The sequence below is a fragment of the Pituophis catenifer genome, unplaced genomic scaffold (assembly GCF_029215685.1).
Source record: "Pituophis catenifer annectens isolate HBS135680 unplaced genomic scaffold, rPitCat1.0.hap2 SCAF_1, whole genome shotgun sequence".
Classification (NCBI taxonomy): domain Eukaryota; kingdom Metazoa; phylum Chordata; class Lepidosauria; order Squamata; family Colubridae; genus Pituophis; species Pituophis catenifer.
In genome coordinates, this window is record NW_027256881.1 from 52,809,875 (window position 1) to 52,828,206 (window position 18,332).

An 18,332-nucleotide genomic window follows, 5' to 3' on the forward strand; every position below is an offset into this window, starting at 1 on the left:
TGAAAAGGACATGGCGAGAGTTTATATAGAAGCTGAGAAAATGAAGAACAAAGAAGAAGCAGTTCATCTAGTGTTCTACACAGAGGTTTTCATGATGAAACTTGAAGGAAAAACAACAACCCGATAATTTTACTAAGGCATTGTCTGGCAACTGAGCATGCTCAGCTGGAATCTTCAGTATATACCTGCACAAATGCAGTTGAAATATGTAATGTAAATTTAAATAAAATGTGTGCCACCCAGGGTCTTTGTAGAATTGGGTGGCCTTATAAATAGAAATGAATATTTCCTATAGTAAATGCTTAGAACAAAGTCTAATCTTGACTATAATTTTGTGTAAATGTTGCTTAGTAAACATGACATGATTGTATATCTCCTGTAGTTATAATAGTGAACACTGAAAAATGAGGAAAATTAATGTTTCAGATTTCAGTGATGTGTCCTAGAAAGAGTTTCAGAGTTGATACATATTAATACACATGAAGATGTAACTGTATGCCAGAGGCATTTTAACTTACTTCCTCTTCCTCCTTTTTTATTTCTTTGTTCATTTAAGGCTTAGCTGTTGGTCTTGGCATTGGAGCATTGGCAGAGGTTGCAAAGAAGAGTCTCAGATCTGAAGAGCGCAATGGTGAGTTTTTCTTTGTTTGCTATTAATAAGAGCTCCCAGTTTCTGAACGCTCCTTGTTTCTGACCATGGCGTGTTATGCAAGCACAGAGAATAACAACTCTTTGAAATAGTTGTATTAATGGATAAACATGTCAGCATACCTTTTGCTTTTAGCTTGTTTTTTCTCCAGAAGTTATCTGCATTTCCTACTTATTTGAATTAATATTTTAAGAATAAGGTCGCGATGATGCTGTTCGTTGAAGGAAGACAAAGACTGCCTCTTGTCCCCTAAGAAGGATTGGGGAAAAAACTGATCTATGAACTGAGAATGAGACATGGAAAAGAAATCATCTGCGTCTTGAACTTGGTCAATGCAGATGTCTAACCTGTTTGCTTAATAAAACAATCATGCTGGATTGTCTTGTTTTACTCCGATCTTTGAACATTATTTTGAAAATTGACCTATTTTTTTCCTCTTAGATTTGTGTTTATGTTGATGCCCGATGTTCTCTGTGTATACACACACATATGTACACAGATTAAAAATATAGCTTTCTTTTTAAAAGCTCTCCTGTTTGTCTATGAACAGTCAGATGCTGAAGTAAAGGTTACATTAAAAGGAATCTAAGATAAAGGAACAGGATTATTTTACAAAAATATGTGGCAAGAGGATATTGTTTTACTCATATTGCTGTTTTACAACTGAACTTCCCCAATTAAAATTCATTAAGGTAAGAGGATGTGAAGCAGGTTAGACTTGATTCTGTCCAAGGCACACGTGCTTGACAGGTATAGGTAAGATACCTTTACTTGTGTGAGAAGAAGAGTATCATGCAGACATTTTGTTGCCACATTTTGGGCTGCTTACACATGTTTTGGCACTCTCAATTACTTCAACAAAGAATACTTTAACGTTGTTAGTGGCCAAGTGTCATTATGCCAAACATTGACAACAAGTTCAATATTGGTGTCTTAATCTACTAAATAATGAGCAGCTGTCATCTTTGCAACAGCTTCTTGAAGAATGTCTATAGGGGAGTAACATAAATAACATAATTAACTTGTAATTATACTTCAGCTTACCTAACTGTTAATTCCAACAAGAGTATGTTTTCTGCTGTTATCTGGCCATTTAGCTTTGTAGGGGAAAAGATACATTTTCATAGCACTACTGACTACTAAGGCAGTCTTATGTGACCTTGACAAGACCTTGGTGTTTAATATTTACGGACTAACCTTTACAGGTAGTTCTCGACTTACGATCACAATTGAGTCCAAAATTCTGTTGTTAAGTGAGACTTAAGTGAATTTCATGACCCATTTTACGACCTTTCTTGCCTTAGTTTTTAAGTGAATCACTGCAGTTGATAAGTGAGTAGTCCGGTTGTTAAGTGAATCTGGCTTCCCCATTGACTTTGCTTGTCAGAAGGTTGCAAAAGGTGATCACATGACCTTAGGACACAGCAATGGTCATAAATATGAACCAGTTGCAAAGCATCTGAATTTTGATCACATGATCACGGGGATACTGGAAAGGTCGTAACTATGAAAAACGCTGATAACTTTTTTTAGTGCCGTTGTAACTTTGAATGATCACTAAACGAACTGTTGTAAGTCAAGGACTACTTGTATAGTCATTTTGCTACATATGGTAACAAGGTACTAGATATGTTTAATTTAAGGAAGAGGGTGATTAGGGGTGATATAGGTGTCTTTTAATACTTGAAAGACTGTGACGGGAAAGAGGAGGTCGATTTATTCTCCAAAGAACCTGAAGGCAAGTTAAGAAGCAATGGGTGGAAAATTGTTGGAGGGAGGTCCAACCTGGAACTAACGAGAAATTTCCTGACAGTGAGAACAATTAGTCAGTGGATCAGGAAAAGCTGTATATAAATAGCTTTCAAATGTTGTATTTCCTTGTATGCTGCCAATATGCTATATAATTATCAAACAAAAACATACTGAATTAATAGCAATAAAATGGCATTTAAAACAGTGGCAGTCAACTTTTGTCTAAAATGCTGAGTTTGTAACTTGTACAATAGGACTTCTGGGGCAATAGTTATAAGCTAAGGGCAGAGTAAAGAGTATTTATTACTATCATGGTATCTGAAAGAGTCTTGAGAAGCAGGCATGCATATTAACTGTGCGCTTCTATGCACATTCACTCTACGTAAATAAAATAGTAACCTCAGAAAATGATGCTTTATCTGAATATATGATTGAAAAAAATTGACAAATTCATAAATACAGAATATGCTGTACTGTAAACTGCATGGATAGAAAGATGAGACATTTGGTGTGAGTGCATTCACAACATTGGCAGAATCCTTGAAAGCATTTCTTTTCTGCAGTCTTGTTTCAGCAGACCTTTCCCAGGACGTTGGTTGTGCAATCGTTCTATTTACATTTTCCTGTTTTCAAACAGTACTTTGTTTAACTGGGCACTCCCCGATCTGAATGCAGGCAGAACAAAACTAATTACAAGAAGTTAAACTTGTGGCTGCTAACCAGTTTAAAGCTGGAGAAACGGGGACAGATTGATCTTATTTCCTGAGTTTAAGTAAAAAGAGAAACTAATTGTTAAGGGCTTTTGTTTTCTACTAATTTGAAGAGCTTTAACACAGAAGAGCCTTAGACATTTTTGTGCAGCTTTTAAGTTCAAAGACTACTTTTCCTATTGTTATGCATAGCTTATAGGTTTCCATAACACAGCATAATGAAAAAAAGGTAAATATCAGAGGGTCCATTTTGAGGCCTGTGCCTACTTGGCTCTGTGCTATTGAAATAACATATATATTTTTTGGTCTTCCCAGCTGGATTTTCCACCTGTTTGTTCTGTCATTCATTCCAGAGCTTGCAACTAGAGATGTGTGGCTCCCCCCCCCCGCCCCCAGGGGTTGATGTCACCTTGTCAACAAGAGCAACAGGCTTATTTTGTGCTTGTAGTTGGGTCAAGACATAGAAGCTTCAGGACTGTGACTAAAATAATGGATATGTTTTCCCCTCATTTGAATTCCTTAATAACCTTTTTCTTAGTATATAGTTAAAGAGCCACAAAGCAGTCTTCAAATGAGAAAATCCACTCGTAGTGTAACTTACTGAAATGAGATGCTGAAAAAAGAGTGCAGAATTTGCTTCAGAGAAGGCCATGTTTTAGCCATCAGTTATGGCAACCTTCCTCAACCTGGTGGGTTTTTTTTTTTTTTAATGAATGTTGGTTTTCAAATAGTGCCTTATGGCACCGAATTGGAAAGTTGAGTGATAAAATTCTATATTCTTATGTTTATAGCACAGAAGTCCACTTGTTAAGAGTTTTGCCAGACAGAAGAGGCACAGAACAAAAATGACAGCAAACAAATATCCAAAATAATGCAATATTAAATCAACAATTGCCTATTCTAGTGAACGTATTTTAGAAAAAACCAAATTAATTGGAAGAACACATAAATGTGTGTAATCTTGATGAAAATAATATTTCACATATTCAGATTCAGCATCTTTGTTTAAAATGACATTGCAACTAATAAGTGGTGCCAATTTTGATTGAATTTATCTTTTCAGTGAAGAGTTGTTTTGTTCTGTGTATTTTTATCTAAATAAATGTCTCTCACCCCCATTTTTAATCATCACTGATCCAGTGAAGCATGCCCGTCTCAGTCTGTGGGTGGTTTCTCTATTTTCTCCAGAAATATTTTTCACTACAGCTTATTGGCTTTACTCTAATGCCAAGTTGTGGTTTGCCATAGAATGAAAAGGCACAGACTATAGGTTTGTGCAAGTATATGTATATATTTAAGTATTGGACCCTCTGGCTTAACGGCTATTACAGCCAAATTATTTTAAATAAAGTATATGTGGGCAAGAAAGTGCTTATTTCAAGCATGAATTGCAGATGAGACTTTCTGTATTACCAAACAAACAATGTTTAAAAAAGCTTTTTGATTAACCTTGCCTTTCAGAACCATTGTAGTGTTTTTGATGGGAGATATACAAGCCACATTAGGTGAAAGGACAGTGTTTCCAGGAATATAAAATGTAATTCAATCTTGATACGCCCTCTTGTGTTGGGGGATGAATGAACTTGAAGCTCAATTTTATTAAAAGTTCAGGAGCATGATTTAACTTTCAGTATTGCAAAAACAAATACATGGTTATTGAGCCAGAGAATGTAGACATTTGTGAAGTTTTTATGAATTGATAAAAAACATAGTATGATGGATTATATTGCCTCAGAATACTTAGAAAAATTGCATAGATGAATGTGGTCCCAGATTATGCAGTTTTGTTACTATATGAAGCTATATGAATATCCTTAACCAAGAATAACCAAGAATAGTTTAGTTTTCTCCTTGGCCATGCTTCTTTGCACAGTTAAGGAGTGTTTTCAGTATGGGGGTATATTCATACATGAACATGCACTCGTGCACAGAGAAAAGAGAACAGAATAAGAAGAAGTATGCAATAGTTGAAGAAGTATGCAATAGTTATTAGGCTAACAGTTTAGCCTTAGTAGGGAGGGACGGAGGAAAAAAAATCAGAAGATTGTCCTGTCTTGATTCTATTTGGTATGAGTGAATATATAAGATGCTATCAAGGTTCTGTTGTTATACCCTGTAATAGTAAAGTAGAGTTCCAGTATTCTTTATGGATTCTCAAAGGAGTGACACACAGGACACACAAAATATTCTGCAGAAAATATCTGATCCATTATCCAATGATCCTATCCCCAAGTTAATATCCTCTAAGTCAGTGGCCAAAATTATTGATGCTAACTGATATTGAAGGGCATAATTAGAGACAGTGAGATTGGGGAAGGTTATTAAAAACTTTGCTTTTTGATGTTTAGGCGGAGAAAATGTTCTACAAATCATTGAAGAAAAAATATACAATACAGGATTTACTAAGTAATGAGTTTTTCAATATGGTTGAAAACCAGAGTAGCCACAGGTCAGGTTATAGGTAATTAAAAATATATGTCTTCTAATCACAGTCCCTAAAGAACTGGCAGAATATTTCAACTGGTTGACTTTTCAATTTGTCGTGGAGTTACAGGAGAAACCTGTGTAGCCTTGCATATGTTTTGGCTGACCATATTTCAATTTAATAAGCTAAAATATTTTCAAATGTTTTGGCTGCATATAGAGCTATAGCATAGAAATAAATCAGTCTGTGCTTTATTTTTCATTAATTGTAATTTTCTGTTTATAACATTTATGTAATTTCATAATTATTATATAATTATTTAATTTTCTAATTTGTAGACATTGCTAAAAATAATCTCAGTAGGATTTTCAAATTGGCAAATTATGTTTAATAGCCAGCATTATATTCTGGCATTCCCATTTTTTCCTGCTGAATAAATACAAACTTGATCATCTAAATGGAATCAAAATATTTCTCTTCAGTTTTTGTAAGGATTATTGTGTATACGTATATGTAAAAAATAAAGTTTGTTGTCCCCTAGCACAGTGGTCCCCAATCATTCCGGCTTTTTGGACTGGCGGGGCAAGGGGGAAGAGATGGTTCTGTGCGAGTGGTGGCTGAGTGCACGTGTGCAGCTTCATTTGCGCCAACGGCAGGCACTGAGCAGGCTGCGTCCTGGTAGTGGACTGCATCCTGGAGGTTGGGATCCATGCCCTAACATATTGAAGAGTGGTGAAAACAAGTGATCATTTGACAAGTCACCATTGGAATTTTAGTTACAAGTTGGTTCATTATTTATATTTTCCTGTTATGTTGGAAGAATTTTACCCCATTTGTGTCTCAAAATTTTCTAATGAATTTCTTCATTATTTGTTGATTGACCTGGAACATAGCTGCATTAGAAAATAATTTTTGAATGTTTCTCATCTTTAACAAAATGTAAATGCAACAAAACCTGTGCAAGGTAGAAAAAAATATTTAGCTCCCCTCCTATTATATTTTTGTGTAAATTGTTCCATTTCTACTGTTTACAGCATTAAATCCTTAGCCAAATTAGCATCTTCACCAGATTAACATGTAGTTGAGAATTGCTTGTAGTTAAGAATTATTTTAAACAGGATTTAAGGTATATATCTTGCTATATAGTGTGCATTTTTGCTTTTTGGCAATTGTGTAGAACTGTATGCTTGAGTTTTCTCATTTCTCACTTTACGGATACACTTCTCTGTTTGTTTAGTATTTCAGAAAAGGACTCTTGACTTCCTTAATCATTAACTTTCTCCTTAATATGTTACTTGCTGGAGATCCATTTGTGACCAGAAAAGATAAATTCAAGGTGATGGGGGTAGGGAGGAGGAGTGTTGTATTCAGCTTGAGCTGTTACTTTCCCATGCTGTAAACAGTTTTATCTTTAGCTCCTAAGGGTATGTGAGCACATTAATTCTTTTTTTAAATAGGGAGTTATTGAGTTGTTTGTACAATGTATTAATGGTCCTGGTACAAAGGAAATTGTATACAGATAATCCTTGACAGTTCATTTAGTTCAAAGTTACAACGGCACTGAAAAAAGTAACTTATGACCATTTTTTCACACTTATGACCATTGTAGCATCCCCAGGGTCACGTGATTTACATTTGGATGCTTGACAACTGACTCATATTTATGACGGTTGCAGTGTCCTGGAGTCATGTGATCCCCTTTTGTGACCTCCTGATAAACAAAGTCAATGGGGAAACCAGATTCATTTAATAACTGTGTAACTAATTTAAGAATTGCAGTGATTCACTTAACAAAAAGTCATAAAATGGGGCAAAACTCACTTAACAAATTTCTCACTTAGCAAGATAAATTTTGGGCTCAATTGTAGCTGTAAATTGAGGACTACATGTATTAGCACCCATTCCTTTAATTTTTTAAATATCTTTTACTCTGCTGGTCCCCAGGAAAGAAGGCTGTTTTGGATTCCAGCCCATTTCTCTCTGAAGCAAATGCTGAAAGAATTGTGAGTACCCTGTGCAAGGTTCGAGGTGCTGCACTGAAGTTGGGACAGATGTTGAGCATTCAAGGTAAATATAATAACCCATCTAGGTTCCCCCCCCTTCCTTTTTAACACTCTTTAAGTTTACTGGGATGAAGTACACATTGGGAAAAGCAAGGATAGATGAGCACATTGAACAGTACTGGATAATAATTTATTAAATATATTTGCCACCTGACTCCGTCATTCCAGAGCGCACATAACATGTAGTTTTAGAAGATGGTACATAACGAAAATGCCTTTCTCAGTAAATCTCAAAGGCTCTCCCCTGGTCTTAAAGGTACAAGTCTGGTTGAAGTTTCATCCCTCCTAGAACCAACTAGAGGTTGATTTTGCTAAGATTGTATATCTCTACCTGGATCCTTGTTAGATTTGATAAATAGTTATTAACCTCATTTTTTCAAAAAGTATGCTGGATCAATCTAATTCACTTTTAGCCTGTCCTGTGCTGGGAGGACTAGATTTCCAATTGCTGGAAGGATTTGTAAGAATATCTTGGTGAATATGGTTGCAAATTCGAATGTGATTAAAATTCTTTCTCAGACTTATCCCACAATGCAGGAAATTTGGAACTGGGATTTGTAGACAGTGTATAGATACTGAGTGTAGGATTGCATCCCATGTCTGTTTATAATAGCTGGGTACATACACCAAACTGAAACATGGATTGTTTGACCAAGAACTCTGAATAAGCTATAGTTGGTAAGGTTTACATATAGTGCTAAGTTATAAATCATGTTTGGGAACTACAATTGCAGAATTTATATGACATACTAAGCCATAACATGTTTTGGGTTTTGGATTTGCACTGTGTATGAATCCAATCAACATATCAACAATGAAGTAGATTTTTTGTAATTTTGATATCATACTAGCCCTTTTTCCTTCTCCTGTTTAACTCTAGGTGTTGCTAAACATCTAGCCTGATGCAGGCTTCTAAGAAACATGAACTCTTGGTCTTTGGTCATTCATCTTCTGATTAAAGTAACATGACTGAAACTTCATATTTAAAAAGAAGTTGCATTTTTTAAAAAATATATGAGAAAAGAAAAAGCCTCAGAATAATTTAGATTTCAGAAAAAAAAGAAAACACATTTCATTTTTCAAAGCAATAAAATAAAGAGAGAATTGAATGGCTTAGTGACCAAGGCAGCTGTCATACTTTCACGATCAGACAAAGGCAAACTTTTCTTAAAAACAGTGACAAGAAAGGGCTACTGCTCTGAAACCTGGTTTGGGGTACTTCCAAATACAGATAGTTGGTTTGTGAGAAGCAGGATATTGGACAAGTTAAATCTTCATTCTCTTCAGGATTAATAATATGTCAAGAGATGCCACTACATCTTATCCCTGTAATTCTCCATTATAGTTGCTTATGTCTATTACCAAGTTCTTGTAAATAAAGAATTTATTTGACACAGCTTGGTAGGTAGGTAGATATATCCTTCACAGTCCTCACCCCTATAGCACATTTTTTTAAATGTAGAGGATTGTCTCAGCTTGCTAATGGGTTATTTGTTAACCTTTAAGACATCCTAACATGTTGATATAATGGACTAACATTACTCCCTGTCTGGAAATTGGGCTAGAAAATGTTTCACTTATGTAACAAATATACCTAAATTATGCCATTTCAATCCAGCAGTTCATCAGGTTCACGAGGACAAATATGGAACTGAGTGTGTTGAAAAAGAAAATGGAATTTAGATATAAATCATGCTGTGCAGACCAGCGCATGCAAGTGGAATTGTTAATATTAATGTTATCAGAATTATGAAGCCAGGAGAAACAACTGGCAGCCCAGCCCTTCCTGTTTAAAGTTAAACAATTTTTCTATTATTAACAAAGCATTGCAAATGTTTCTGGAGGGTTTCAAAGGGGTAAGCAAAACCTAAGCGAAAGCAATATTAACAGAATCGATGGACATACAATTTGTATTCTTTCTCTAAATTCTGCCACTCTTTTGCCAAGTTTTGTGTTTTTCTTGCTCTGAAAAGAATCAGGCAATTGGGCTGCCCACATCAGACGTTTAGCTCAGTTTACCATCAGTAATAATATTTGTTAATTTTTAAGTCAATGTTAGGATAAATATTGCTTTAATGTTTTTACCTTCTTGCCTTTATTGGTTATAGGCTGCCTAGAATCATCTCTGGGTGAGATGGGCAGCATATACATTTAATTAATCAATCAATCAATAAATGGGTTGCTGCAGCCTGCTTGTAGTTGTTTCATGCCCTAAAACTAACTGCTAACTCTATTTTATGACTAATATGGTTAATAACAACTCTCTGGGGAAAAGGAGCCAGCTGAATTTTATAGATTATCCATGTTTATAAAGGGATGGATATCAAGAAGAGAGCTCATTTTTCCCGTTTACTTCAGCTGGGTGCATCATTGCTTGGAGGTAGTTGCAAAAAAAAGTATTTCTAGGACATGTCTGATACACAGAAAAACTATGAAATGGATTGAATAGTATGCTATATAATGCAGGACAAATTTACCCAAAGTAGTGTCCTCCAGATATGTTTCACAAGAATTGCCATCAACCCCCAGCCAGAATAACTCAATATTTAATTCAGCATATCTGGAAGCCACCAAGTTGGGGAGGGCTGTGGTAGGGAATGCATAATGCTTTGTGGTAGCTCTGCTTCATTCTCTTAATCTATTCTCCTTCATTGCTCACTCTGTTTGCGTGACCTTACTTTCAACTGATTTCCTGATTTACCAACCCTAGCAGGTGAGTTCCCAGCTATATTTGCTCTCTGTTCTGTCTCCTGTCTTTTAAAATGGTTTCCTCACAACCTTCCACCACCTCTTATAAATTATAAATACGCAATGTAGAGACCTTTGTCATCGCCACATGATGTAGGTATGTTTTGGGTGCATCTGCTAGATGGAAAGTATCAGACCTGTTAGTACATTGCAAGCAAGGCAGATATGTCCACAAAGAGAGATATCTGGTCACATTGTTAAGATTTACATTCTGCTTTTTGGATGGAGTGAAAGATAGGATTGAGACAGTTGATACATTGACAATTAAGAAGCAGCTGTTATCATGAGAATAATCTGCTTAATCGAGCTGTTTTAATATGATTCAGTGGGCACAGCTCTGGAATAAATGATTTCAGCACTGAGAATTTCAAACTTGTTTCTTAAGAGCAGATGAGAGAGTAATATTGTGGGAGAGTCCAAATTCTGTATGCTTCGAAAAATAGCATACATGAAATCTAACACCCCAAATTTTGCTTTGACACACAGCTCTTTGGCCTGCATGTTCACTATCTTATTTGTGGCCTTCCTGCATGGAAGTGCCAAAATGCTTGAATTTTAGTCATGCACATTGAGTCCACTTTTGGAATGTGGATAGTTAAGGGTGGGTGACTGCCCGCTCCCATTTTCATCCTTAATCCCTCCTGTGATTTTATTTAAAAAATTGACCACATCCCTTCTGAGGGATGTCATAACAACATCAGATTGCATTGCCTTCTGTGTTCCCCCAGAAGGTCATGAGTCTGAATTGCAGTCTCTTTTCCAAGAAACTTTACCTGATCCTTCTTTAGCAAAATGTTTGTGAACCTTTTGAGCTATAAGTATGAATGTAAAGATTTGGTATAAATAGTTAAGATGGTGACCTAGAAAAAAGGAGATTGAAAGGTCTCCTTTAAACCTGAAAGCCAACTGGGTAAATTTGGACCTGTTACTCAGCCCAGCCCACCTCACCTCACCTCACTGGCACACACAGAAAGACACACAGACGGCTTGATGAAAATGCCTAGGAATACCTAGGGATAGCTCAGAAGTAAGGATCCTGTCACTACGACTAGCAGAATGAGTATAAATTGTGCAAAATATATACTTTTATAAACACTGTATTGGTCATCCTTCTTAATAACAAAATGGCTTCCTAACTGTTGCTCAGTATTTTGATTTAACACCTAGAATGTGCATGATCTTCTGTGGTGTTATTTGTGCTGAGGATAAGAAAACCATAATGTACATTATACATTATGTTTCTATCACACAATGAAGAAGTTATAATGTTTGGCTGTGACTTGGCTGAGACAATAATAGAGATTGGAAATAAAGCCTTTTATAATTGTGGACTGCATCATGTTTTTGTCACTATGACTGATCCTTGTTTGGGTTTTTGTTTCCATTCTTCTTGATAGATGACGCTTTTATCAACCCACAACTGCAAAAGATTTTTGAACGGGTTCGGCAGAGTGCAGACTTCATGCCTTTAAAGCAAATGATAGTAAGTCACTGGTTTAGGAACATGAGAGGTGAGAACTTGGGAACGGAAATAGAAATCAGACCTTATCATTTATACAATGTCTCCTTATTCAGACTCTGGTATTCTTAGGCAAATGAGTGAAACACAGGACCTATTCTTGCTATATTGTAGCCATAAAAGCTCAGCCTGCTATTTTTTTTTAAAGATTACCTCTCTACTTTGTAAGGAACAGTTTGGGGGACTTTGGTGCAAGTAGATTGCTATGGGCTTTGAAACACATTGTTGATGTTTGTTTAAAATAGTCCATATCATATAGCATATAAGAAAGCCTAATTTATATTTAGATAATATATTTTGTTTGCTTGTTTTTATTTTGCTGTTAGAAAACCTTGAACAATGATCTTGGCCCTAACTGGCGTGATAAATTGGAGTCTTTTGAAGAGCGACCTTTTGCTGCAGCGTCTATTGGACAAGTTCACTTAGCTCGTTTGAAGAACGGCAAAGAAGTTGCCATGAAAATCCAGGTGAGGCTGGTATCTTCAGTGTTCATCCCAAATGTGTTTTCTGATAATATATTTGGCAGTAATACTGCTGCTCGGGATAATGTTTCTAGCTTTTTGATAGGTCCGCTGATGGACCCATCATGATGGACATTACCAGTGTTCCTGATCTCTGCCACTGTTTAGCCTTCTGATATTTAGGAAAAGTACAATACAAATTTCATATTAGAAATAGAATTCAAAAAGAGATGCACCTGTATACCTCCAATGAAATAAACTAAGGAGCTCAACTGAGGGAGCTCAACCAATCTCATTGTACATATGTTGTGCACTGACAATAAAGATTTGAAATTTGAAATTAAGCCAAAAATCCCAAAGGAGTAAAGGCAATGGGAAATTGAAAACACATTCCAGATGAAGTTACCATATTTTTCGGAGTATAAGACGCAGATTTTTTTTTCCTAGCTATGCTGAAAAAACAAAACTGAAAGTAAAGCAGGGTCTTTGCTGCAAAGTGACAAAATGAGGCAGAGAGAGATTTTTTTCTTTTTTCTCACCAAAAAAGGTAGGTGCAAACAATGGGAAATTTAGGGCAAAAGAGGAGAGTTCAAGATTTTAAAACACACAAGAAAAAAAGCTCTATTTGACTAGGGAATTGTAATAATTGAGATACTATTAATTGTATATTGTGTTGAAAGCAGAAATGGTTAAGTTGTGGTTTGGAGGAATATATGGGGGAAATTATTTGGTTTATTATTATTGGTAAATATAATTGATTTGTAAGAAATTGGATTGCATGGAAATAATTGGAATATTCATGTTCATATTGATTAATATACAAAAAAGATAGTTATAACATTTATATAAAAATGTTGAATTTGTATTAAACAATTGTAATATTAAATAATTAACCAATGTGAGGATGGATATAAAAATAGATGACAATGGGAAGGGGTATAATATAGAATGGAAGGAAAAAATTGAATTTGATTTGATTGAATTGAATTTGATTAAGATTAGAGATGAGAATGAAGGGTAATATTGGTTTTTTTTAAAAAAAACAGATGAGGAATAAATATGGCAAAAAGGAAATATAGAAATTGTAAATTTAATTGAAATGACTAAACACTGGTTAAATTTGTGAACTGGCCAAATACTCTGTTCAAAGAAAATACATTGTATGTTTGTATGTGGGTTTGTCTAAAAAAAAAAATCTTAAAAAAACAACAACCAAAAAAGGTAGGTGCGTCTTATACTCCGAAAAATATGGTAATAGGAAACCATTTTTGTCTTATTTGAAAGAAAAATAACACAAACATGCATTGGTAATGATCAGAACCTGAGTACTACTTGATTATTTCATTTAAAACATTCTGAAAACTAAGAAAAAAATTAACCACTTTGTTAAAAAATGTCCCATATTTAATCTTAACTTTAGAATAAGCAATTGAGTTGAACATTCTTTGTCTATAAGGCAATACTTACTTGTTGCCAGTTAAGCATAATAACTGCATTTGCTTTTTCCTTTTATGGTGAAATCAGAGTGGGTAAGGGGAAAATAAGCTTTATTGGGCAGCCTTGACTGTGTCAGGCTCATGCCTTCACAGCTTGAGATCAATTGAGATATGATCTTAGATTTATTCTTTGGCTATGACAATTTCAAGTGATTGATTCATGTGTATTAACTTTCCATGCCTGTTGATCAAACTGAGTATCTGAATTTGAATCTGGTATCTTAATTCTGAGAATGCAAAGCATTTTGTGTATGGAAATCCTGGCATTGTAGTTGGCTTTTCACTCTTTAAAAAAAGGAGGCAGCATAATAATGTATCTGCATTTCCTACCTCAGGGTTTTGCTAATTGATAACTAAATATGAAAGGCCATTCCCCCCACCCCCAGAAAACATAATTTATAAGCAAAGATCTTAGTATCTTTCATATACCTCTCCAGAAAATAGTGGGAAAGACTTGCATTTGTAAGTCTGCTAGCAGTCAGTATAGATATTATAAAGCTAGATTGGCTAAAGATCAGAGTTGGTAGTAAGCAGCCTCTTAAGATCCTCTGTTCCTTTTTCTATGCCGAGCCCAAACCATTATTATATTATTTAGACTTAGAGTGAAGAATTATATATATTCTTCATTTATGTAGATGCATAGTTAGTTGCTTTAAGTGGGCAGGAAAGCTGGAATGACCTTAGAAATATTTGGAAAAACATCTCTCTTTATTATTGACATATTACCTAGGACTGCTGGGTTCTGGCTCCGCACTATCAGGAACACTACAGATTTCCCACCACTAATTTAAAGGATATTAAGATTCAGAATCAATTTTCTGCTCATCATTGTCCTTTTCTGTCTTGCAGTATCCAGGAGTGGCCCATAGCATTAACAGTGATGTCAGCAACCTGATGACTGTCTTGAGTATGAGCAATGTTCTTCCAGAAGGTAAAATTGTTCAAGAGGGAGGGAATGTTAGGTTTCAGAGCAGGGTGGATTTGATTTAAATCGAGTTGATTTAAATCACAATTTAAATCATGATCTAAATCACTAGTAAAAAGGCTTGATTTAAATCAACCCGATTTAAATCATAATTTTTAAAGAGCAACTGTCATCTCTGCTACTCCTTTGACCCACTGTTGATTCACCAATAGTCCCAGTGTTGCAGAATATACAGCCTCATGCTACATAACTAAGCTCCATTTCATGCTGAATAAACTAAATTATTTATGCATCTTAAATAGAAAACTATCTTACGATAGATTTTTACCCCAAAAGTTTTTTATTAAAATAAATTCGATTTAAATCAAAAAAATCCAATTTAAATAAAAAAAATCTGATTTTTTTAATTTTTTTTTAAAAAATCATTGATTTTTATCCACCCTGTTTCAGAGGTTTGTGTTGAAAGAGTTGATGGAAAGCTTCATATGTTTCCCTCTTCTAAGCAATACTCCTAAAACAGATTGTGCAATTGGGAAAGCCTCTACGTTTTTGAGAAGTGCTTCCCATGGTTAACTACAGCATAACAGAGTAGGGAGATTTGGATGGACTCCACACTGTTAGCCTTCTGTGAGACACTTAAAACCTGGTTGTTCCTGTAGGCATTTGCATAGGGATGTTAATGAACTCTGCTAGCTGGTTGTAGGAAATTGGGAAAACTTTTCCTTGACACTGAACTTTGGTCACGTGAATTATTATTTTATTGTTTGTACAAAATCTTTTTTGTATTGCCCAGAATAATCACTGTGAAATGGGTAGCCATATAAAATGTTCAAAAGACAATTTTAGCATAAAAATTAAGATGCACTGTTTATGGCTTTAGCCTCTGTGTACTTATGCTTTATGTATCTGAAAAATGACCAGATCTGTAAAAGAACACAGCATTCATGCTTAGTTTTAAGTATACAGAGAGAGAAGATGAGAGAAAGATTAGCTTGTGTAATATAGTATTCTTTGTCCTATTGGCAGTTTGTGGACTTTTTCTACTTGGCCACAAACTGCCAATAGAAAAAAGAATACTGAACACAATTTAGTACCTTTATTTTGTAGATTTTGTTAATTTTGATAATGAAAGGATGGGGTAAAATGACTTCCACCTTTTTTGTGTGTGTTGTTTTCTCTAGTTTGGATATGGTGATCAATGGTTTCCCATATTTGCCTTATGTACTTCTTTCCTCTTTTCTTTTGCATCTAGGTCTTTTCCCCGAACACCTGATTGAAGTTCTAAGGAGAGAACTGGCCCTGGAATGTGATTACAAGAGAGAAGCTGCCTGTGCCAAGAAGTTCAAGTGAGATCCTCTGCCTCTCTTTGTTACCGATCTTCCTCTTTTAGGAAACATTATTGGGGAGGTACAGTAAGATAGCATTTATGCTGTAAATGGTGAATGCAATTTTATCTTAATGTAACTCTTGGGAGTAGGAAGTATCTGAAGCTAAAAGAAAAGGCTGCAAAACAGAGTGAATGTCTTGGGTAAAACATTTTAATATTTGTTGATCAAATTGCGCAGAGGTTTTAAGATGTTTCATCCATTTGTTGCCACTCAGGGAACTGCTCAAGGACCATCCCTTCTTTTACGTCCCTGCTGTGGTGGATGAGCTTTGTGGTCAGCGTGTCCTTACAACAGAACTTGTGTCAGGGTTTCCACTGGATCAGGCTGAAGATCTAAGCCAGGAAATTCGTAATGAGGTACACTTTCATCTTCGGTGATGACAAAAGAAGACCTGTAAATGGCCACAGTCTGACTTCTTTCTCAGACATTTTGTAAGACACACTTGTGAAGTCTGTAGGTTAGAGCTCTGGTAAGGGTTATAATCAGATTATGTGGTTGAGCATCTTTTGTTTCATTGTTAACGATATTACGGAGTCAGTTCTTTGCTTGGAACAGTTTTCAAGTAAAAAGATATGGAAGTCTTTTTGCAACTGTTGATTTAACTCTTTAAATCTGTGTCTCCAGTGAAAAGGTTTTCTGAGGTACTTCAAGATTTTTCAAGCTATGCATTTCAAACACTGAATTTCATCTGGAAGGTTATCTGTAAACTGAAGGCTATTATCTGTTGGGTTTTACTGGTTAATCAAGAATGAATGTATATATTTTTGAAGTTTTCAAGAGATCTCTTTTCCAGCTATTGGAAAAGAGCTTACAAAACTCAAAGATAATTCTGAATACAGGGCAAATAATATTCTGGGTAGACAATTCTCTGCTGCTGAACATTTCCCCCCCTCCCCAATGTCTGTTCCTGTTAAACAGCTTTGTGACCTTGTGAGTAGGACGACAAGCTTGCCAGAAAAGTTCACCTTCTATTTCCTTGGCCAAGTAATGAGAAATGCATCATCTTCTTATTGCATAAGCACCCAAATATAGGTTTCCAAGTTAGGGGCAATTCTAGCTGTCCAAGGCTGATGGAAAAGTACTGTCAGTAAACAAGAGACAGAGGAGAGGAGAGTTGAAGCATGGAAAAAGGAGGAATTGGAACTGAATATGGCAAGGATTAGAGAGTTAACATTAGGTCTGACAATCCCGCATTGGCAGACAGAGTTGTCCTGGTGTTTTAACATATCCTGTAGGAAGCTGTAAACATGTACCAATTATCAGCCTAGTGCGTATTTGCACCAATATTAGTAATTGGGTAAGATTATCTGTATAGGCTTGCATTATTGTCTGAATAAATGTAATTACGTAGTACTACTAGAATTGTGTTGCATGAGCACAGCTGCCCACAAAACGCACAACTTATTTGCTAGAAGCAACAGAATGAAAAAAATGTATTTGGGTTTCTATTTTAGATTGGGTCAGAGTTGAAATACATTGCTTTTTCTAAATTTTATCTTTTCTTAACTTAGCTTAGTGTGGTCTGTGGTAGTCTTCATTCCCTTGTTCATTTGCAACTCTTTTGGTCTTCTATTAGTTATTTTAGCTCCCTTTCCATGCCCTTTCATTCTTTCTATCCACCCCCCCCCCCCCCAGGTAAAATAAAATGTTTATGTTCATGTTTCCTTTCTGCTACTTTGTCTTGTTTCAAGCAAATGTTTTTATAATAATTTGAGTATCTAAGGCAGTGTGCTTATTAGAAAACTATGTATAATATGGACTATTCTCTTGTATCATAGAATATTAAAATATCACTATTATACAATAATGATACCCCCCTTTAAAAAAACCCATAAATTCTAGAAAAACAAATGGTCAGATGGCACTGCATTTTTTTACTTTTAGTAAAAGCTTCCTTTTTGAAAAAAAGATTTGGAATATTTAAATTTTCAAGCTGTAGAAGAATGCAAGTTCTCTGTAACTATTTGACAGCTGTAAAGCAATAGTGCTGGTTTTTCCTCATCATGCAAGTTCTGCCTTAAAAGAGAAGAAATACTTCATATATCCAGTATTATAGTTATAACTATAGTTATAGTTACAACTCAGTTTGTAATTTTGTATGGTTTATGTCCTTTAGGCTTACCGTTACTGCTGAGGAAGCTGCTACAGATGTTTTGATCCTGCTCCATTATGGAGTAGTCAAATCTTTTATCAGAT

General features: G+C 35.4%; 1 protein-coding gene across 2 annotated transcripts in view; it reads left to right on the plus strand.

Moving 5' to 3' along the window:
* The window catches only part of COQ8A (coenzyme Q8A), a 68,788-nt gene that overhangs the window by 44,216 nt on the left and 6,240 nt on the right, over nucleotides 1-18,332 (plus strand). For both annotated transcript variants that reach the window (XM_070932426.1, XM_070932427.1), the window contains exons 5-11: nucleotides 557-631; nucleotides 7,481-7,603; nucleotides 11,745-11,830; nucleotides 12,193-12,333; nucleotides 14,673-14,754; nucleotides 16,001-16,094; nucleotides 16,351-16,492. In XM_070932426.1, coding sequence (XP_070788527.1) covers nucleotides 557-631; nucleotides 7,481-7,603; nucleotides 11,745-11,830; nucleotides 12,193-12,333; nucleotides 14,673-14,754; nucleotides 16,001-16,094; nucleotides 16,351-16,492 — 743 coding nt within the window. The remainder of the gene's footprint in view (nucleotides 1-556; nucleotides 632-7,480; nucleotides 7,604-11,744; nucleotides 11,831-12,192; nucleotides 12,334-14,672; nucleotides 14,755-16,000; nucleotides 16,095-16,350; nucleotides 16,493-18,332) is intronic.